We start from the raw sequence: 23,246 nt of genomic DNA, 5'->3' as shown, positions 1-23,246 counted from the left end.
GCCTCGTTTTGTTCCTCTTCGTGGCAAACCATCCTCGACTTACGTTTCGGCAAGATAATGTTTACCTGTACACGGAGAGAGTTTTTACCGTTTCCTTTCGTGCTTGCCAAACAGCAAGGTAGAACAGTCTGCACTACGATTTCCGTTTGTCCTCGTGCTTACCAAACATTACCTTGACTAGCAGTGCCGTCTTCACCATTCAGTACATATGGAGCATTACGAGTAGGGCCTTTCAAACGCCTCGGGATTTTGACGATCTAATGCTCTAGTTGGATGGAATTTGGCACTATATCCCTCAGGAGGAAAATCTACAATTGTATTAATAGTGTCAACCAGAGTAACTGCTTGAAAAAGGCGAGAGGTGGAACAGTGAGATATTGTCTTGCTCAATTTGTGAAACTCTTTCGCTTCAATAAATCATGCAATTTTTCCGAAATTGTATTCTTATTTTTGTCTGTACGTGTACATCACGTATCTCGATTTCCGTCCTAAATAGATTATTCCTTCGTGATACGATTTTTTTCCCTCTTGATGGCGTATGTTCGGTCATCTTTCTATCTGTCTTACCTGCGCACGCACGCACGCACGCACACACACACACACACACACACACACACACACACACACACACACACACACACACACACGTTATCACTATCAGAGGCTGTGGCAGAAATAAAATAATGTGGCGAAAAAATGGCAGAACGTGACGTCACTCCGTTACCTGATTGTTTTCCGTGATACAGCAGTTATTACTCTGAGTCTATGTGTTATTTTGTTGAACAGTGTAGCTCACTTTATCAATTACGCACTGTGGGGAAGGCAGAGAATAAAATATTTACTGATTTTTGATTTATAAGCTCAGTCATACAAAGTCACCCCATTTGTGATTTATAATCCCAAAAATGTTGTTTTTCTCTCGAAACTAGTTGTTCACATTTTCGTAAACGGTGCGAAATTCAAAATTGAGGGAAAAATGTACAAACGGTGCACATGAAGACAGATAGTACCAAAAAAGGCATCATATGCGGGACTGCTTCCCTCCAGGTCCACTCACACAGCGCATCGATTTTATGATACTCGTTTTGTACATTCTGATAATCTGTTACATACATTATCGGTTTAAAATGGAACGTGAGGGTTATTATTATCTGAAACATGTTTCAAATCATTGCTAGGTTAGCGGGGTGCTTCAGTTAGATTCTGAATCGTGTTCTATTCTCACACCGGTTAACATACGATAGGTAACTGTGTAGTGTATACAGTTATGCAATGTGGAGGATTGTTTATATTAGCAAACGATGATATTGTGCCTATCCTTGTCTCACGGCTCTACGCCTTTGACATAAAACTCGTACTTCTTAAATGTTGGTCAGTTCTTTTGAGGGATGTGTTACGGTCAGTATGTAACCGTAACTTCAGATTAAGCAGCACCTGTAGAGGAGAATGGTTATGTCTTTTACCATACTACGCTATAATATTTACACTTCTAAACTACCTGTCTTATTTTGTCAAATAACTCATCTTAGTTCTGCCAAAACCGATATAAAAGCCATTCACCATTGTGGTGATTCGCCCTTTACCGGAATAAATTCTCAAGTTAACAGTCCTTGGGAGACACATCATGTAGCTTACACCCTGACAGAACATCAGGTCACTGCTAGCATAGCGGAAAGTGCGATACAAGTTGCCTCTGGCGAGCTCTTCCCACATAGCAAAGCACTCACTAACACCTAATTAGAACTGACCTATCCAAATATTATCTGTCACTGTATAGAATGTCAATACGCAGTGTCCCATTTTGAAAAAAAAATGGTCACATCGTTTAGCTATATGTATACATATAATTATACAGCATTTTTTGTTAACCCCATCCTGTGATGTCTAGTACTACGTAAAATCTACAGAATATCCAGAGCACCTAATTATCTTCTGTGTCCAAAGTATCATGTAGTTGTGAAGTAATGTGCATGTAACACACCCTAGAAACCACCACTTTTTCTTTCTGCAAGTACGTCAACATATGACCACTCTCCTTTAGTATTTTACAGTAAATATACACACATGAAAAAAAAAATGCATCACCGCGGTTCCCAGAACTCTTGAAGACGGACGTTGACTGTGGATATTGTATCACAGACACAGCCCCTTTGACTGTTCAGACATGTCACTAAACCCGCCCGAAGATGTAAACGACCATGCATGAGCAGCGCCTATTAGACGGAGGGGGTCCGAGAGCCGATCCGTTCCAGTCATTCCACCAGGAAGGAGGTACACAGCTCGTGCTGTGCTGTCTGTAGTTCAACCGTGCCTAGACGGTCAGTATCGCGGTTCGATCGTGTCTGCATTGTTACTTTGTGCCAGGAAGGGCTCTCAACAAGGGAAGTGTCCAGGCGTCTCGGAGTGAACCAAAGCGATGTTGTCCGGACATGGAGGAGGTACAGAGAGACAGGAACTGTCGATGACATGCCTCGCTCAGGCCGCCCATGGGCTACTACTGCAGTGGATGACCACTACCTACGAATTATGGCTCGGAGGAGCCCTCACAGCAGCGCCACCATGTTGAATGATGCTTTTCGTGCAGCCACAGGACGTCGTGTTACGACTCAAACTGTGCGCAATAGGCTGTATGATGCGCAACTTCACTCCCGATGTCCACGGAGAGATCCAGCTTTGCAACCACGACACCATGCAGCGCGGTACGGTTGGGCCCGACAACATGCCGAATGGACCGCTCTGGATTGGCATCACGTTCTCTTCACCGATGAGTGTCGCATATGTCTTCAACCAGACAATCGTCGGAGACGTGTTTGGAGGCAAGTCGGTCAGGCTGAACGCCTTAGACACGCTGTGCAGCGAGTACAGAAAAGTGGAGGTACCCTGGTGTTTTGGGGTGGTATTATGGGGGCCGACGTACGCCGCTGGTGGCCATGGAAGGTGCCATAACGGCTGTACGATACGTGAATGCCATCCTCCGACCGATAGTGCAACCATATCGGCAGCATATTGCCGAGGCATTCCTCTTCATGGACGACAATTCTCGCGCCCTCGTGCACATCTTGTGAATGACTTCCTCCAGGGTAACAGCATCGCTCGACTAGAGAGGCCAGCATGTTCTCCAGACATAACCCTATCGAACGTGCCTGGGATAGATTGAATAGGGCTGTTTGACGACGTGACCCACCAACCACTCTGAGGGATCTACGGTGAGTCGCCATTGAGGAGTGGGACAATATGGACCAACAGTGCCTTGATGAACTTGTGGATAATATGTCACAACGAATACAGGCATGCATCGATGCAAGATGATGATGTTTGATTTGTGGGGCGCTAAACTGTGCGGTTATCAGCGCCTGTACAACTTCCCAAACTTTTCTCAGTCCAATCTCGCCACGTACATGAATGATGATGAAATGATGAGGACAACACAAACTCCTAGTCATCTCGAGGCTGGAGAAAATCCCGACCCTTCTGGGAATCGAACCTGGGACCCCGCTGATACAAGAGAACATGCTGTTGGGTGTTAGAGGTACTGGTGTGTGCAGCAATCTGGACAACCACCTGTGAAGGTCTCGCTCTATGGTGGTTCAACATGCAATGTGTGGTTGTCATGAGCAATACAAAAAGGGCGGAAATGATGTTTGTGTTGATCTCTATTCCAATTTTCTGTACAGGTTCCGAACTCTCGGAACCGAGGTGATGCAAAACTTTTTTTAATGTGTGTAGATAAGCTGAATAACAATTCTGTATCTGGATTTTTACCCTTCTTTATATATTTATTTCCCATATTTTTCCATATTTTACGTGTTTAAGGCTCGCTTATTCTACCAGGCTTCATTAGGATCCAACAGTCATTCTGTTTCCCCCCAACTAGCCCGAGAGAATCTATGAAGTGTCTGCTTGATCACGTACTCCTCTTCTTCTAGATGTCGACCTTGAAAAACACAATGCTACTTGCCGAAGCGAATCCTTACATTTGTTAAAAGATACATGATTACGGTGCAGGTGGTGTGCTGACATTAACTGTCTTAAATACAGCTTCAGGCCTACTGATTGTCACTAAATATCACTCCATGACTATGTAACCACGAAGTCGTCCAGTTTCACTTCTAGCTGTTTGGAATATGATCAACTACAAATATCAAAGCTTCTATAGAGCTGTCGGATTGGGAAAAAATTAGTGTGTCTTTGAGATATGTGTAGCAATATGTGCAGCTAAACATGAGTGAGTCTATAAAACGCTGCCAGGTTTGGGCCACGTTTATGAGACCATAAGGCATGTAACAAAATTCGTACACGCCAAAAGGTGTGATCACTACTGTCTTTGGTATGTCACTCTGTTCCACTGGTATCTGTAAGTATGGCTTGCGGCAGTGCAAGACACTGAAGTTGCGTGCTGCGCTAAGTACTTGCACAAAGTCTTGTATGTGAGGCATCGGGTAATTGTCTAATAGCGTCCATGCATTCAGGCGACAATAGTCGTCGTGGAGGCGCACTCTGCCTTCCTTTTTGGAGACTAAATGTATAGGCGAAGACCAGTTACTGTCCGACGGGTGATATATGAAACTGCACTCCATTTCCTAATTGTCTCCACTGTATTATGCCATCTACGCATTGCTCGTACCAGGCTCACTCATAGTTTCCTCTTGCATAATGAACTAAACTACCTCCACAGTGTGATTGTGGAGCCAGACTCACAGTATCTCATAGATTGGTGTAATGTTCCCTTCTTTTTGCAATCCTTACTAAGTATACTCTTTCAGATTCCCTAAATTTAATATTAGCAGAAGATTAATGGATGGCTGAACTGGTCCATAAAGTGGTTTATATTTCCAGATATAAGGTTTTGCTTCTCTCCTGGAGCAGGGGCAGGGTGGTTGTGGTTGGGGCCTCTCTTCCTTGTTTTCTCATTCCGGGATCAATGACCACTCGCCCCTGCAAAGGCCAATCTTTCACCCCTCAGTTTTCCCAGTTTTTAGATTTGGCTACCGTTTTTTTACCTTCTCCTGCATGTGTCTTAACTTCCTCGCTACAGAGACTTGAATCACCACTTCCAGCAGTCTAGCTTCACCTCAGCTGTACAAATAAGTTTTTTATAAGAGCTTTCGACAGATAAAAAATGTATGGATAGTTGCATAAAGATATTGTGATTTATAGAACATTTGAGATAAGAAAATAACAGATTATTTTAAAATGTTGGTTTATATTTTTATTGTAATATTCTAGTGTTTTTACTTTTTGAATATTGTACATAACACCTAAAGAAATCTCAGTTATGTAATACAAAAACGTAATTACATACAAAACTTCTGTAAATAAGTAGAAAATACGAAAAGTATTTTTGAACAATTATTAATTAGTTCACAGTCTGCATTAGGTCACTCCATGGTTTGCTCTGATACTTGAGATGAACATAAAGTATTCTTGTAAGACTTTATTTTGTGTCCGTTTGTATATCAAGAGGTAGCTTCTGCTCCAAGAAAAATAAATAAATATTGAACAGTGGTGTCTCATTTGCTCTCTAATCACTCTGCCTGCAGCTGGCAGACTTCACTTTGATCCATCCTACAGCTTGTTACAGTCTGTAGGTCCCTGGGACCTCAACTTGACAGCTTCTAATCCTTCTTAGCTCTTTTCCCCTTCTTTGAGGCTGAGCCACTCTTGCTGGAAACAAGCCTCAGAATGACCTTCATTGCCATGACTGCTGCCGCTACAGCTGCAGCTGCGCACGCCAGCAGGAAGAGGATGACATCTAGCAGCAGGTACTGGTACCACGTCAGGTCCAGAGCCGCAGACCGCATGTGGCGGGCCCCACCATGGCGCAGTACATACTCTATGGAGTTGATGGCCGTATCCAGAGGCTTCTCCGGTCGGTCATGGAACAGCCTAGAGTACTTTTTTGCGTTCTCCATATACCTGAAATAATAATTTTATACATGTACCCAGTACAATTAGTGTGCAAGGAGAGAAAGAAAAGGAAAAAAAAATAATGATATAAAATTGGTTTACAGATTGTGTCAACAATGAACAGACTGGACTAAATTGTCTTACCACGAATATCTTGGCATCAGTTGTACTAGGTATAGATATACTACCTACTGGTGACATACAAAAATTTGTGCCGGACCGGGTCGTGATCTTGGATTTCCTGCTTATCGGGGGCAGACTATGTGTGCATGTCTCACAGACCGATCCAAACTTCCATGTGCCACACTGTCTACATTCCTATACAGTAGTCTCCTAAATGCATCGCTTAATGCTCACAGCTTTAGTCTGTATTCATGCGCCAGTGAGAACGAGACTATGAGCATTATGTAATGAATGCAAGAGACTATGGTATGGGTGTGTTGACATGTAGAGGTTTGGGTCGGTCAGGAAGGCATGCAGGGATAGACCAAGTGGTTAATGCAACCACTTGTGGTTAACAGGAAATTTGGGGTCAGGTCCCGGTCGAGCACAAATTTTCATGTCACCAGTAGGTAGTACATCTGTACTTAATACAGCTGATGCTAAGGTATTCAGTCAGCCAAATTATTTGGGACAGCTGTCAATCATCATTAATCCTAGCAGTACCAAGGCATTTTCCACAACACGAAATGGCTCGGAGCACTATGGGACTCAACTGCTGTCCTAGCAGTACCAAGGCATTTTCCACAACACGAAATGGCTCGGAGCACTATGGGACTCAACTGCTGTGGTCATTAGTCCCCTAGAACTTAGAACTGCTTAAACCTAACTAACCTAAGGACATCACACACATCCATGCCCGAGGCAGGATTCCGCAACACACATTACCAAATGGGGGAGGCGGGAGAGATGGGGTACTTTATGCCTACTGCAAAATGATGAAAGAAACAACATTCTTTAACTGTTGTTGAAATATATGAACATACTTTTCAGAGAGGTGCGGAAGCATAATTAGGGTCCAAAATTTGAAAACAGCTTTTAGCACACTCTTAGCATCATTAATAGTGTGTACTCCTGTCTTAATGGCCACTTTGAAAAAATTTTAAAAATGGAAATTTTGTTCATTGTTGGTTGACTTTCACACTCAACTGATGAGTAAGTAGGGCCCTGAACCTCAAAATACTTAATACAACATTCATTGGGGAAAGTAACATCAGTTACTGCGATTTAAAATTTTGGGTTAAGTTTTAATGAAAAATTTAAAACCTCTTAACCTAAACGGAATCAGGTAGGAGAATTAATTAAAGACAATAAAATTAGAAAATTGACTCTGCTCTCAGGATGGGAGAAGCCTGTACCGTTCAAATGTTACTGTAAAGTGACGTCAGAATGAGGTCCACTTGTCCAGCATACTTTCTGACTGCCACAGAGTTTCGTGGTGGCATCGACTTTTACGGGAGTAGCGTGTGTGAATGGAGATGAGTGGGGGAGGGGGTCATTGGTAGCTTATTCTGTGCTCAGTAGTGAAGCGGTGAGGCGTCCCCTTTAACAATACAGCACCGTGATCGTGTTGATACGATACCAGCAGCTAGGGGCAGTAATTCTATTTAGTCCCACTGTGACGTGAAAGTAATGTTGCGTCTGCTCTGTGCTGTGAATAGAACTAATGTGAGTGGTTGCTGTTTTCAATATTACAGTTAAAGTTACGTGGTGAACTACCCTTGCGTCAGGGTGTCACAACAACTGACATTTCACACTCTTAACGCAGAAATGGAAATGACATGTAGGTTATAAACCAGTGAATAAGTCACATCTTTGTTTTCCAATCAGACTCATGTGTATATCTTGCAAGAAATTGCCTCATTTCTTTTCCTGTCAAAGTAATTACACACTTTTCATTTTGATATCAGTTCAGAAGGACAAATATGCAGTTAATACATAGATAAATATTAGAGCCTTCTGTTGTTTTATTCCAATTAATTATACTGTGTCTTGATTCATTCATGGAACAAAATCTATTCAACAAATGTCTTCTAGTTATATTTACACAATATTACGTGGCCTCCGCACCTTAGAAATGAAATGCAGTATTAGCACGTGCACCCCAAAAATAGTGCATGTAGAATTTAAATACGTGTGTAATTGCCTTGGCATAAAAAGAAGCAAGGTAATTTGTTGCAAAGTGTACGCTTCAGTCTAATAAAAACGGAACTTGTCACGCAAGTCTAGTATCGTACCCATATATGTTAGTGAATATACAGCATGAACCTACTTATGTCAGTACATCATTAAGACTCATTTTCACGTTACCTTCGCGATTAAGGGGAGCCGGAGGTGGTCGGTCGTCAAATCCAAAAAAATTCGATTTTTTTATACCGAAAATAATTGTAACATTCCTCTTTAATGTAAACTTTGAATTATTGTTCTACTCGCCCTGGAAGTGGAGTTATTACCATTTTCCCCCACGCCTGCATAGGAAATGGGCGGCCGCTGAATGCATCTAACACCCTCTCGTGACTTCCTGGCGAACTACTTGGGATTTTCTCGGCCTGTTACGCATACAGCGCCTTATGTTACGCATACAGTGAGTGTGCAAGGGTTGGCTACATTGTTTTTTGTGACAAATCAAGCGTTAAGAGCGTATGGGTGCACAGCTTCGAAGGCTCAAACAAACTTTGGGTTCAAGTAAGCTCAGTGATGGAAAGACAATAGGAGGGAGAGGCAGGCTTCCTGATGAGGTGATTGAACGTCTACAGAGATACTATGGGTATGCTATAAGGCAAAATACTAGTAATGTTAGTGACATGCGAAAAGCAGTGTGGGCATTGTTCCTTCATACTGCCTCTTCCAATGAATACCCTCAACACAGCCTGTGCCCAAAAGATTCTTGGTGCAAATATAATGCTAAAAGGACTATGATCACAGCTGTGATAAATGCAATAAAACCGATTTTTCATGACTTAGCACAGCCAGAACTGATACACAAATGTCTACACGGAAAGACGCAGAATGCTAATGAGAGCGTAAACAATTTGATTTGGAAAGTGATTCCTAAAAGGGTGTTTGTAAGCATAAAAACACTGCACTTTGGCATTTATGATGCAATAGCAACCTACAACCAAGGGAACAGTGTGAAGTGTGAAGTTCTGAAGGCATTAGGATTTACAGCTGGGGTGAACACTTTACGAGCCGTAAGAAATATTGTCAGAGAAAGGATAAGAGGAGCAGAAAGAAGAGAAAAGCATATCAAGTATGATGGAACAACAGGCCAGAAAAGACGACAGAAGAGGAAGCTTTTGGAGAATGAAGAAGAAGACCCTGATAATCCATCCTATAGTGCAGTAATGTATTGAGAAACTTTGATAGCCATTTCCCGTAAATTATAATTTTTCGAATATAAGGAACATTTTCTCAAAATCCACTCAAGGTAGAGAGATGAAATTTTTATATAGCGCTCCTAGTGGTCAAATTTACATTGCAACACAGCCATTTGGCAATATGTTCAGTAGTTTCATTTCAGTTTAATTGTAAAGCAATTATTTGTAAAAAAAAATTGGGTCATTGATAAAAAAAATTGAAGGGAACTAGAAAAGATACTCCAAAATCCCTCTGTCATAACTGCAATACTAAACCACTCTATATGTAAAAAAATTCAGATTTTTCTATTTGGTAGTTTATTCATAAATGTTCCTCAAACTTAGTGATTTTAACATGGGCAGCAAAGGCACCTCTGGCTCCCCTTAATGTGGATGGCGTTCACACGACTAGTCTTGGAATTTGTTCACCCCTGTTCCCTGGCATGGTCAAAAAATCGTACGAAATCTCCACAGACAGACAGCGATGTGAATAACATCAAATATTAAACAACTTACTTCACTTAAATTAGCAAGAAAGTACCAGAATGTTTTACAAATGTGTTGGTGTATAAAAATATTTGAAAATACAGGACCCAAACCTGCTTCTTTCGAGTTGATAACTATACGTCTTTATCCACTACACTGTAGTGAAGTCACACAACTTCTGACACTGCCTTTCATCTTTCAATCTTCTGAAAGCTTTTACCGCCGATAACAGATATTAACAGAAATTTACTTCTAACAAATCGTATCGAAAGTGACATGTTTTGCGATAAATGCTCGATGTACAGTTGCCGTGAAACGACGTGGTGTCACAGGACGTAAGTTATAATACTACACAAACAATGAAATACGTAAGTAAAATCGACGTCTCCGGAGTTCTTTTATTTATCGACTGCTATCGAGTTTTCATGGAAGACACGACATTTTGAAGTCATTTCCCAGGAAGCTTCGAGTGACACTGGTTTCTCACATCTGTTCTCTTGTTGTATTTTCCATCTTGTTGATATCACGGATATATATTGACGTTTTCTTCCATCTCGAAGATATTATTTACCCTCAGCGGCTGTCTTGTGTTACTTCCGTTAAAATGCTCAATAAATAAACTAAATTCAAGTCGAAATCAGCGCAAGTGGCTTTACTTTTGAGATGTTATATATATATATATATATATATATATATATATATATATATATATATATATATATATATATATATATATAGTTTATTTATTGAGCATTTTAACGGAAGTAACACAAGACAGCCGCTGAGGGTAAATAATATCTTCGAGACGGAAGAAAACGTCAATACATATCCGTGATATCAACAAGGTTACATCGCAGCAGCACTATTTGGTATTGTTGAGAACAGCAGAAATGGAAACAGCAGAAATGCAATCTTCTGTTCCCAACAGACCGGAAATTCGCAGTAAGTAGCAAGTCCAGTGCAAATTTAGAAATGGCAGCTAATTAAATTTTCACTGACATTGATAAATGGTCTAAAGGTGTAATTTTTGAAAAGACCCACTTTATGCAATTCAGAATCTGTAAGAGATTTCGTTCCAGCATTGGTTTAACGTGAAGACATGCAGATAGAAGAACTTGACAATGTTAAATTTCTGGAATTACGACTCGATAATAAATTCAGTTTGGAAGGGCATTACACAGAATTGCTGTAGCTCCTAAACAAGTCTGTACTAGCGATTAGAATGATGTCAGACGTACAAGATAAAAAAAAAAACCTGGCATACTTTGCTTCCTTTCTTTCTAGTATGTCATACGGGATCACATTGTGGGGTCACTCGTCATACTGAGCAGAAGTTTTTAGCTTGTAATAAGACTCATTTATGGTGTAAATTCAAGAACATCATGTAGAAACCTGTTCAAGGAACTTTGAATTGCATCCACTGCTTCTCAGTATATTATTCCTTAATGAAATTTGTTGCAAGCAGCCGGAGTGGCCGTGCGGTTCTAGGCGCTACGGTCACAGGTTCGAATCCTACCTCAGGCATGGATGTGTGTGATGTCCTTAGGTTAGTTACGTTTAATTGGTTCTAAGTTCTAGGCGATTGATGACCTCAGAAGTTAAGTCGCATAGTGCTCATAGCCATTTGAACCATTTTTGTTGGAAGCAATATATCTCTATTTTCAACCAATAGCTCAATATATAGTATCAATACCAGCAATAAGAACAATCTACATGTTGTTGTTGTTGTTGTGGTCTTCAGTCCTGAGACTGGTTTGATGCAGCTCTCCATGCTACTGTATCCTGTGCAAGCTTCTTCATTTCCCAGTACTTACTGCAACCTACATCCTTCTGAATCTGCTTAGTGTAGTCATCTCTTGGTCTCCCTCTACGATTTTTACCCTCCACGCTGCCCTCCAATACTAAATTGGTGATCCTTTGATGAATCACAACAAGTCCTACCAACCGATCCCTTCTTCTGGTCAAGTTGTGCCACAAACTTCTCTTCTCCCCAATCCGATTCAATACTTCATCATTAGTTATGTGATCTACCCATCTAATCTTCAGCATTCTTCTGTAGCACCACATTTCGAAAGCTTCTATTCTCTTCTTGTCCAAACTATTTATCGTCCATGATTCACTTCCATACATGGCTACACTCCATACAAGTACTTTCAGAAATGACTTCCTGACACTTAAATCTATACTCGATGTTAACAATCTTCTCTTCTTCAGAAACGCATAGCTTGCCGTTGCCAGTCTATATTTTATATCCTCTCTACTTCGACCATCATCAGCTATTTTGCTCCCCAATTAGCAAAACTCCTTTACTACTTTAAGTGTCTCACTTCCTAATCTAAATCCCTCAGCATCACCCGACTTAATTCGACTACATTCCATTATCCTCGTTTTGCTTTTGTTGATGGTCATCTTATATCCTCCTTTCAAGACACTATCCATTCCGTTCAACTGCTCTTCCAAGTCCTTTGCTGTCTCTGACAGAATTACGATGTCATCGGCGAACCTCAAAGTTTTTATTTCTTCTCCATGGACTTTAATACCTACTCCGAATTTTTCTTTTGTTTCCTTCACTGCTTGCTCAATATACAGATTGAATAACATCGGGGATAGACTACAGCCCTGTCTCACTCCCTTCCCAACCACTGCTTCCCTTTCATGCCCCTCGACTCTTATAACTGCCATCTGGTTTCTGTACAAGTTGCAAATAGCCTTTCGCTCCCTGTATTTTACCCCTGCCACCTTCAGAATTGGAAAGAGAGTATTCCAGTCAATATTGTCAAAAGCTTTCTCTAAGTCTACAAATGCTAGAAACGTAGGTTTGCCCTTCCTTAATGTAGCTTCTAAGATAAGTCGTAGGGTGAGTATTGCCTCACGTGTTCCAACATTTCTACGGAATCCAAACTGATCTTCCCCGAGGTCGGCTTCTACTAGTTTATCCATTCGTCTGTAAAGAACTCGCGTTAGTAATTTGCAGCTGTGACTTATTAAACTGATAGTTCGGTAATTTTCACATCTGTCAACACCTGCTTTCTTTGGGATTGGAATTATTATATTCTTCTTGAAGTCTGAGGGTATTTCGCCTGTCTCATACATCTTGCTCACCAGATGGTAGAGTTTTGTCAGGACTGGCTCTCCCAAGGCCGTCAGTAGTTCCAATGGAATGTTGTCTATTCCAGGAGCTTTGTTTCGACTCAGGTCTTTCAGTGCTCTGTCAAACACTTCACGCAGTATCGTATCTCCCATTTCGTCTCCATCTACACCCTCTTCCATTTCCATAGTATTGTCCTCAAGTACATCGCCCTTGTATAGACTCTCTATATACTCCTTCCACCTTTCTGCCTTCCCTTCTTTGTTTAGAACTGGGTTTCCATCTGAGCTCTTAATATTCATACAAGTGGTCCTCTTTTCTCCAAAGGTCTCTTTAATTATCTTGTAGGCAGTATCTATCTTACCCCTAGTGAGATAAGCCTCTACATCCTTACATTTGTCCTCTAGCCATCCCTGCTTAGCCATTTTGCACTTCCTGTCGATGTCATTTTTGAGACGTTTGTATTCCTTTTTGCCTGCTTCATTTACTGCATTTTTATATTTTCTCCTTTCATCAATTAAATTCAATATTTTCTCTGTTACCCAAGGATTTCTACTAGCCCTCGACTTTTTATCTACTTGATCCTCTGCTGCCTTCACTACTTCATCCCTCAAAAATACCCATTCTTCTTCTACTGTATTTCTTTCCCCCATTCCTGTCAATTGTTCCCTTATGCTCTCCCTGAAACACTCTACAACCTCTGGTTCTTTCAGTCTGTCCAGGTCCCATCTCCTTAAATTCCCACCTTTTTGTAGTTTCTTCACTTTTAATCTACAGGTCATAACCAATAGATTGTGGTCAGAGTCCACATCTGCCCCTGGAAACGTCTTACAATTTAAAACTTGATTCCTAAATCTTTGTATTACCATTATATAATCTATCTGATACCTTTTAGTATCTCCAGGATTCTTCCATGTATACAACCTTCTTTTATGATTCTTGAATCAAGTATTAGCTATGATTAAGTTATGCTCTGTGCAAAATTCTACCAGACGGCTTCCTCTTTCATTTCTTCCCCCCAGTCCATATTCACCTACTATGTTTCCTTCTGACCGTTAGAGACCGTATTGTCATTTATAAAATGACCGGGTTTCCTTAGGCGTCTCCAAAGCAATTCAAAATGAACTGTTGGATTTAATTGACTAGGTATGCCTAAATCTGATCAGGAATGAACTGTCGAAGACATATTTCCTTGCTATCGAAGTGAACAAAACCACTGACTGTGAAAATTTGTCGAACTAATCGAAATAATTCGCGATGAGCTGCTGGGCAAACTAACGATAGATTTATTTCCTTTGTACGACCAAAAAGTCACACTGTAGAAGGTGTAGCTGCGACTGTTCTCAGCAAGCTAGAGAGAATGAACGTAAATGAAACACCTGAGAAACTGAGAGCTCAGTGTTACGTCGCTGCTTCTGTTAAGAGTGGCCACAAAAGTGGACTTCAAATCAGGATTGAAGAGGTGTATAAATATGCTGCTTCATTCACTGCTACGTACACAAGTTAAATTTAACTGTTAAACGTTGTGTGACAGGCAATAAGCAAAGGCGAATCTTCTTCAGCAACTTGGAGGGAATTTGTACTCTTTTGTCCCAGTCTCCTAAACACACAGCCGTTCTTGACGATATAGTGAAGGAACGTGTTCCTACTTGCCCTCAGCCAATCCGCTGGAATTTCTAATTACTGAGCGTAACAAAAACAAACGGCTCTGAGCACTATGGGACTCAACTGCTGTGGTCATCAGTCCCCTAGAACACAGAACTACTTAAACCTAACTAACCTAAGGACATCACAAACATCCATGCCCGAGGCAGGATTCGAACCTGCGACCTTAGCAGTCTCGCTGAGCGTAACAGCTATACACAAATACCAGAAGGAAACTTGTGTGGGTGAAAAATGTCATTGGTGATTATAGTAATAATTACAACACAATAAACAAGGGTATGAGGCTCAAAGGTTTCCTGCAAGACGAAAACTTCGTCTTCTGTCTACATTTTTTTTTTAAATAAAGTCCTGCCTCGTTATGACATTCTCTCAACCGACTCCAGCAAAGGAATATTGATGCAGTGAAAACTGTTGAATATGTATCTCAGTCTGGAGCTTCTGCCCAGCATGTTAGGGCCGTTTCACTGAATCAAGAATGGGGTGTGCGCGAGACTTCTGTGACCGCATCGTGACTCAGATCAGTGATCGAGTCAATTTTAAGGATCACTTGCCAATTGCACAGTTCTATAAACTGTCATTGTTTTTCAAACATAAAATTGTTGTCGCAGAAAAAGAATTGAATGTTGCTGTCAATTTTTTATTTAAATTACAGTGTTTAGACTTAGGGCATGAACTGAATCCGAAATTATTTTATGAAAGGTGCTTTGACTTTGTTGAGCTTTTTTTTTTTTAAACTATTTGGCAAAAGAGTTTCGTGAAAGCGTTAAAGTTCTGTTGTTATTGTTATTGCCGGTGGGTGTTGTTGTATAAACTTGTTTGCACGTGGTCGCGGGAGATAGAAATACTTCGGAGTGCCGACTTGTGCAGTTGTGAGATTTCCGTGGCTTCTACAGCGAAGACATAGTGTGCGTTTAGAAGTGAATATCCGGGGAGCTATGTTGTTGTTCATAACTTATTATGTGCAGTAGTAATTTATTGTTTCCCTGTTATTCAACTTATATTTTAATTCCAGAATGAGATTTTCACTCGGCAGCGGAGTTTGCGCTGATATGAAACTTCCTGGCAGATTAAAACTGTGTGCCGGACCAAGACTCGAACTCGGGAGTTTTAATCTGCCAGGAAGTTTTATATTTTATTTATTTGCTGGACCATCGACACCGATAAGTGTTTTGCAGAAATATACTACATTCTCAAAAAAAAAAAAACTACTACGATCGTACTCATCATTTAAAGCCTTTCAGATAGCACCTGCAAATATTATTTAATTGCAATCTTTCATTTAAAATTTCTCCGTTACATTCGCAATCGCCGAGTGATAGAAACCTTCGACCATTCGATTCATGCGTATATTGATATTATATACTGTAGACTCAGCAGTATTTGGCTCGTAATGCGGCAACTACGTATTCCAGCCCCTGGACAACGAAACCAGCCAAAACTGTTAATATTTCAACACTGAGTCAGAGGGAAAGTAGTTGAGGGCCACCATCACACCTTTTCATTTTAATGTTTTTAAAAGCCCGCAGGTCCAGTCTCCTACAGAAGTTCAAAAATAACGAAATGCAGGATCGAATGACTGAATCTCACTTTGAACTCCACTGAACAGCTGGCAGAGCCATTCGATACGTAATGTATGAAATACGTGGTTGAATTGTTTTTGGAAAGGTAGGTACTCCGTGGAACTTGTGTAAGAAATAATTATTTCTACAGAATTACTGAGCGAGTTGGTGCAGTGAATAGCACACTGGACTCGCAATCGGGAGGACAACGGTTAAAACCCACACCCGGCCATCCTAATTTAGGTTTTCCGCGATTTCCCTAAATCACTTCAGGCAAATACCCGGATGGTTGCTTTGAAAGGACACGGCCGATTTCCTTCTCCATCCTTCCCTAATCTGATGGGACCAATGACCAAGCTGTTTGGTCCCTTCCCCACAAAACCAACCAGCCAACCACTAACAAATTTCTACAGAAACCCCTTTCAGTGGTTACGAGGCTTTGCCAGTCTATCATATTCAGTTTTCATTGCAGTTGGTTTCTCGACCTGTTACGTTATTAATTAACACAGTGGAATAATGGGAAGGGCGGAGTAAGAAGACGGGTGATTAGGGTTTAAATAACCCACCTGTGAGTTGTTTATTAGAAATGGAGCACAGGCCGCGGCCTCCTCGAAGAAGACGTCCCAGTATTCACCTCTAGTATTTTATGGAAACCAAGGAAAACGCGAAGCTGGCTGGCTGTAAATCCCTCTGCTCCGTAATGAGAGTGTAGTACGTTTCAACAGGGACCCCATGGTCGATATGGATGTAGTCGACTCATCATCAGAATGTGCACTTCCTTAATAGTTACAGTAAAATAAAATGAAAACTGGGAAATAAATATTAAGTTAAATACGAGAGATGTTCAGTAAGTACTGCAACACTTTTTTTCTAGGCCAGTTTCGGTTGAAAAAATGTGGAATTTGTTGAGGGACGTCGAGGAATATTCCCGCTTCAGCCTCAATAGTTTCGTGGACTTCAGATAGTTGGGTGCACCATACGTCGCCTTCAAAGTGGTATTCCAAGCAAGCCGTCATTGAGTTGCCTTTGGCAGGAAACCAAAGCATCGCAAATTCATAAGTGCTTACAGAATGTGTACAGAGACCTAGAAGTGAACAAAAGCACGGTGAATGGTTGGGCGAGGCGTCTGTCTTCGTCGCAACAAGGGCGCGCAAACCTGTCCGATCTTCCGCGTGCCGGCCGGTAACACACAGCTTTGACTGCTGCAGTGTTGGAACGACACTCTCATTGGAGGTGATGGACGGATCGCAATCAAAGACTGAGACTCTGAAGGAATTATTCAGTTTGATGCCCTCCCTCATGCTGCAACTATCAACTCTGAAGTGTATTCTGCTACACGCAGGAAACTGAAGAAATAGCTTCAGCATGTTCATCAGCACAAGAATGCAAACGGACTTCTGTTTCTCCATGACAACAGGAGACATCACACGAGTCTGCACAGCCGAGAGGAGCTCACAAAAGTTCAGTGGACTGTTCTTTCTCATCCATCGTATAGGTTGAATCTCGCGCCTCCCGAATTCCATCTGTTTGGCTCAAAGAAGGATGCATTCTGTGGAAAGCATCACGTATAACAAAGTGTATAAAAAAGCTACTCTCTGGTTCTGAGATTCTGACGCTAACTCAGAGATATTGCTTTCACGCATGGCAGTTGTTTTCGCCTGAGAGCTACATCCGTTAGGAGCAGTGGGTGTGATTCGTATCCTTACGTTGCATATCGTGAATAAATTTCTCCTACTATTAAGATGGAGTAATCGTATTTAATTGAAACAAATTTCATTCTGCATTTAAAAAGATTTCTATTAACTTCAAAATTATAGGGCGTGTGACATTTGGAAGATTATTACCTTCTGAGGAGGAATCATTTTTTGCAGACCAAGCAGCCACCGTTTAGTAAGGGAGGGCTAGGAGGGGGGCAGGGAAGACTTGCTCTCGCATGTCTGCCAGTTGGGAGGCCCGACTCCATGAGGCCTGAGGGGGCCCGAGCCCCCTCAAAAATTTCAGCTTATCGAGATAACATAACTGTTTTAGTAAGACAAAGTGCCCCAGATGGTTACGAAATAGCAAAATATTATGCGCATTCGGCCGCAAAACGATATGTGTCGGCCGGCTAGTGTGGCCGAGCGGTTCTAGGCGCTACAGTCTGGGACCGCGCAACCGCTACGGTCGCACGTTCGAATCCTGCCTCGGGCATGGATGTGTATGATGTCCTTAGCTTAATTAGGTTTAAGTACTTCTAAGTTCTAGGGGACTGATGACCTCAGAAGTTGAGTCCCATAGTGCTCAGAGCCATTTTTTTCGATCTGTGTCAACGTTCAGACCAGTCGTACTGGATTACCGTTGCTGACATACCATGATACTGTGCAAATTTAGCAATGTGTGAAGATTCATAACGAAATTCAGTTAAAAATCGTTCAGTGCCACAATTAAGTCAATTCATTTATTGACAGAAATGGAAAAAGTAGGCAGTAACAAGCATGAAATTCTACAAGATTTTCATATTTACATCCATAGAGCGCCGGTACAGAATAAAGGTAGCAATAAAACGTATTGGGGGCGCGAGAATTTCTTAAAATTGCTTTATTGATAGTCTATCTCCATCGAGATTAGAACCGAAAACAAACCAGTAGCAGTAGCAAACACCTTTCACTACGCTAGCAGACAACCCAGGCAAACAGCCCTCTATTATTACCCCACGCATGAATAAGCCGGCAATTCCCCAATGAAAATGGCAAAATGAACTGCAGTTTCCGTTGCATAGAGCTTTCTCGACTCAAAAGCATAAATTTTCTACCTTCATGTCACAGCTTATGTGACAATCATTATGGATGTTTATCGAAATAATAAAATACTGTTATTAGCGAGTAAATTTAGTAGACTAATTATGCACCACCGCAGGAAATAGTTTCGAATTCTCCATTAGACGCGCCACAGCCAGAAAACGTTCACTAGCAGAAGTGTTTGTTAAGCTAGCTAGCAATGGGAATGCTCGCACTTCTAAAACGCGGTGGCGTTAATACTGGGATCTGAATTACCATGGGTATAGGCAAATGGATTTTATTTACATTCCTGTAAACGTGATTTGGATCGAAAGCGTAGCTACGATTAATATTCTAATGTATCGACTGCAACTAGAACATTTCGAATAAATAGTAGGGGGAATTATTTATGCGCCCTTCATCTTCAGTGAGAGTTGAAGCTATTTTCGTTGTTACGATTTCGTCACCTAAATCGGTAAAATGAAACCCTACTAGTCTCACTTTCTTGACCGTCTATCTGTCTACCCAACCCCTACAACCCGTTTACCTCGAATACAAGTAGACCCAATAAGCAGAAATGTATAGCACTTCCTGCGGTATACGTTCCCTCGGTGGTGTAAAAAATTCATTTTTATTAGTGCAGTCCATGATAATTAGCGTTTCTTCTTTCATTTACATCTTATATTTACGCGTTGTTTAACACACTAATCAGCATTAATGTAGTCTTACACGTGATTGAAAACAGTTTGACAAAGTTCGGATAGTTTTTCAATTTCACGCCTGTGCGTAGTATGTTGGTAGCACTTCATCGTCTTGTCTGTTATGCAGTGTAGCAGGCTTTAAAGCCGTGCGGATCTGCATAAGGAAAATGCGAGGGGTCCTGCTCGTTTTGTCCACGACAGTACATTGGAAAAGTGCTTCAGGTTTTGTTGGAAGTACAGCTTGTTGCAAAATGCGGAACAAAAAGCTGCGTCGAATGTCACGGTCAGACATGCGCTAATCTGTACAAGACGATATGTGATGTCGAGTTCCCCTTCAAGCTGTATCTCACAAAATGTAAGAAAAGTAGGTCATTAAGGAAGAACACTCAGTTTGACACGTCAAAACTGAGCACTGAGAAGAGTGTAGTTCTCGTTTCCTGCTTGGTGAGAAGTAATACATTAGGAGCCACTGCTTCTTAAAATGAAGTGTCTGTCGCGACTGTCGGACTATTACGGATTCTGTTGCGAAGTGTGCTATGTCTTTGTCACAAACTAAAGTGTCCCCATGTATAGTCATAACAAAACCGTAGAAACTGACCACGAGTCGCACCTCACGACAAAGGACGGCTCCTGAAAAACGAAATCGAACACATGGGTGTCTTTGGTGGCATAGAAGGAGACTCGAAAAAGTGTTGTATACTTCTTGTGTACTCTCGGGACTTTTAGTATCAAATCTCCCATTTCATTTTCATCTACATCCTCTTCCATTTCCATAATATTGTCCTCAAGTACATCGCCCTTGTATAGACTCTCTATATACTCCTTCCACCTTTCTGCTTTCCCTTCTTTACTTAGAACTGGGTTTCCATCTGAGCTCTTGATATTCATACAAGTGACTCACTTTTCTCCAAAGGTCACTTTAATTTTCCTGTAGGCAGTATCTATCTTACCCCTAGTGAGATAATTCTCTACAAACTTAAATTTGTCCTCCTGCTTAGCCATTTTGCACTTCCCGCCGATCTCATTTTTGAGACGTTTGCATTCCCTTTTGCCTGCTTCACTTACTGCATTTTTGTATTTTCTCCTTTTATCTTCTTTACCCGAGAAACAGCTTTGCCAAGCGACTGAAGACATTTGTATGATCCTATCTGGGAAGCACAAGTCTCCAACTGATCTACAATGTGTAAAAATTTTAGTTTATGCCAGTACTTCCTTTTTCTTTCAGTTTCCTTCCTACAAAGCGTAATTAAATTTTTTTCAGGTAGGGATGCCTTTATCTTCGTGTTTTCCTATCTTTTTCTACCCTGTTTGCGTTCTTTTCCTTAACGGGTGCTGTATTTGTTGGCCTCTTTCTGCTGCTTTTCTCGAATTCTTGTCTTATGATTTGCTGACATTGTTTTTCCTTTTTCCTGAATAAATAAAACGTCACTGTTAGTCTAAACAATTAAGGCACTTGCAGTACCAACCAGCATAGCTTGAAAATGACAAGGAGTGTTAAATGGTTTAGATTCCAGTAACAACAAAAAAAACTGCCACAGATGGGACACAATTACTTTCAACATTCATACGTTGGCATTTACGTATTAAACACTACTTATGTGTCACTGCGTGTATTTATTGAGTTTTCTCACTCCTAAGCTAAAATCAAAAGAATTTTTATAATTGCTTCTTCGTGTTTTTTGTCATGGATGGGACACTAGAAGCGTAGCTGTTTTTGTAAATTACTGCATACTTTTCTTTAAAAACTGCAATTTGTCTGAAGGATAAGGTTCTGCTCTTGAAACTCAACAACTGAAACAACTGTGCCTGCAACGTAAATTTAGATAACTGCCAACGTACAAAGCAAACATTTTGTCCTCCATTCTCATCTACTGAAGTGCTGACTTGGTTTAACTGTATTGCCCCAAATGATTTCGAAACTCTGGTAATTTTCTCACGACACGCAAATTGAACTTTTGTAGATTCAGAAAATTAGAACGTAAATTTAATTAAAAATAAAAATCAAAAAAGTCTCTGACTTTTTCACATGGAATCACCCATATGTGTTGGAGTTCCGTTCGTGTTTTGAACTTCGTGTAGAGCGGAATGGAACGTCATATATGTGTCCACATAAATCTGTAATTCAAATACTGGCTAAGTCTGATGATCATTAGGAAGAATGGAAACTGGTGGCAATAACAAAAAGTTAAGAGAATGTGACAACGGTTTAACACGATTTGAGACAAATGCCTGCTAGCTATAGGGCGCTCCAGCTACAGAAAACCTATACCAAAACTTACGTTGTCAGCCTAATCCAGATACAAGAGTTCATTAGAACTTCTGTTAACTCACAGAATTGGGACGCTCTATCAGCGTTCTGCAAAAACTACGCTTGACTTGGTAGATTAGAAATCTCATAATTAAACCCAGTGAGCACTTTCGTCCATGGCAAGTCAGGACCAAATGATGGTAGAGAACAAGGCAGGGGGAGCGAAACGAATATGCATTGACTCTGACGTGTCTTTCTCTCGAATCATGACAGCTGACTATCGAAACGTTTCGTGTTGCTGAAGCGCCATGTGTTATCTACAGTTTTATGTGGCAGAGTATTTAGAACTAGCCAGATGTAACACCAGGAAACCATTAGGCAGCATGTAGTTCAAAAGCCTCCAAGCACTATAGAACTTATCATCTGAGGTCATCAGTCCCCTTGACTTAGAACTACTTAAACCTAACTAAACTAACGACATCACACGCATCCATGCCCGAGGCAGGATTCGAACCTGCGACCGTAGCAGCCGCGTGGTTCCGGACTGAAGCGCCTAGAACCGCTCATCCACAGCGGCCGGCGTAGCATGTAGTACATGATAATTTGTTATTTACTGTGAAAGCTACATCCTAAGAGTTTCAAGCACCAGTCTCAGGCTGTTTGAGAGCTTCCAACAGCTGAGACAGCAATAAAGAAAGTATGTACTTACATTCTTGTGCAAGCAGATTTAAAGTAATCCATAGAAACATTACCTTGGATTTGTGAGAATTTCTTTTAGAGCCCAACTCAAAGATTCTTCTGTGACATTGTTAAAGTTGAGCATAATGCCGTATCCAGAGTCTTGTGCTTTGATAAGATTTGGTGTTTGGTCACCAAACACTGGAAATCCAAGTAGAGGCACGCCATTATGGATAGCTTCTTGCGAACCCATCATTCCTCCGTGAGTCATAAACAACTTTATATTTTTGTGAGCTGAGAAAGAATGAAGGAAAGTAACGTCAGAAATTTCCAAGCATGTTGATAAAAAGAGAAAACAATTTATGATCTTTTGTAAGGAATTAATAAGCAACAACTGATAATTTTTTATATTTATGTGAGCTGAGAAAGAAAGAAACTAACTCAGAAATTTTTCAAGCAGGTTGACAAACAGAGAAGACAATTTATATCCTTTTATAAGGGGACGCTAGGTCTCATAGCATTTCTTGTGTTGTGTCGTATTGTTTATTCATGTATTGTTCTACTACTGCTATTTTCTTAACTTTCGCTGCGTATCAGTCATTTGAGGGAGCAATGATCACGTCCATACTCTGTTTCGCCTTCCTTTATATGCACGTTTAGCACGTTTCATCTGCGAGTTTAACGTTCGGATTGGTACGCAACTTAAGAGAGAGGCCGTTCGTCCAATCTGTTCGGCAGACACTGTTGCCGAAATAAATAATTTTGTTCCGTGAAACCTTCAAACTCAGTTTTGTTCACCTGA

General features: G+C 41.0%; 1 protein-coding gene across 4 annotated transcripts in view; it reads right to left on the bottom strand.

The window, feature by feature from the left end:
- LOC126285460 (UDP-glucosyltransferase 2-like) overlaps positions 1-23,246 on the bottom strand; it is a 185,482-nt gene that overhangs the window by 115,868 nt on the left and 46,368 nt on the right. The window contains exons 5-6 of one of the 4 annotated variants that reach the window (XM_049984871.1): positions 22,519-22,738; positions 5,600-5,916 (exon numbers count right to left, since the gene is read on the bottom strand). The exons of 2 other annotated variants lie outside the window; for them this stretch is intronic. In XM_049984871.1, the coding sequence (XP_049840828.1) occupies positions 5,616-5,916; positions 22,519-22,738 (521 nt within the window). In that variant the 3' untranslated portion in view covers positions 5,600-5,615. Of the gene's footprint in view, positions 1-5,183; positions 5,917-22,518; positions 22,739-23,246 lie in introns of those variants that run through there. One more of the 4 variants, XM_049984874.1, reaches the window with a different exon arrangement.

The sequence above is a fragment of the Schistocerca gregaria genome, chromosome 8 (genome assembly GCF_023897955.1).
Source record: "Schistocerca gregaria isolate iqSchGreg1 chromosome 8, iqSchGreg1.2, whole genome shotgun sequence".
Taxonomy (NCBI): Eukaryota; Metazoa; Arthropoda; class Insecta; order Orthoptera; family Acrididae; genus Schistocerca; species Schistocerca gregaria.
Note: the sequence above shows the minus strand (reverse complement) of the source record. Positions and strands in the feature narration are given on the sequence as shown.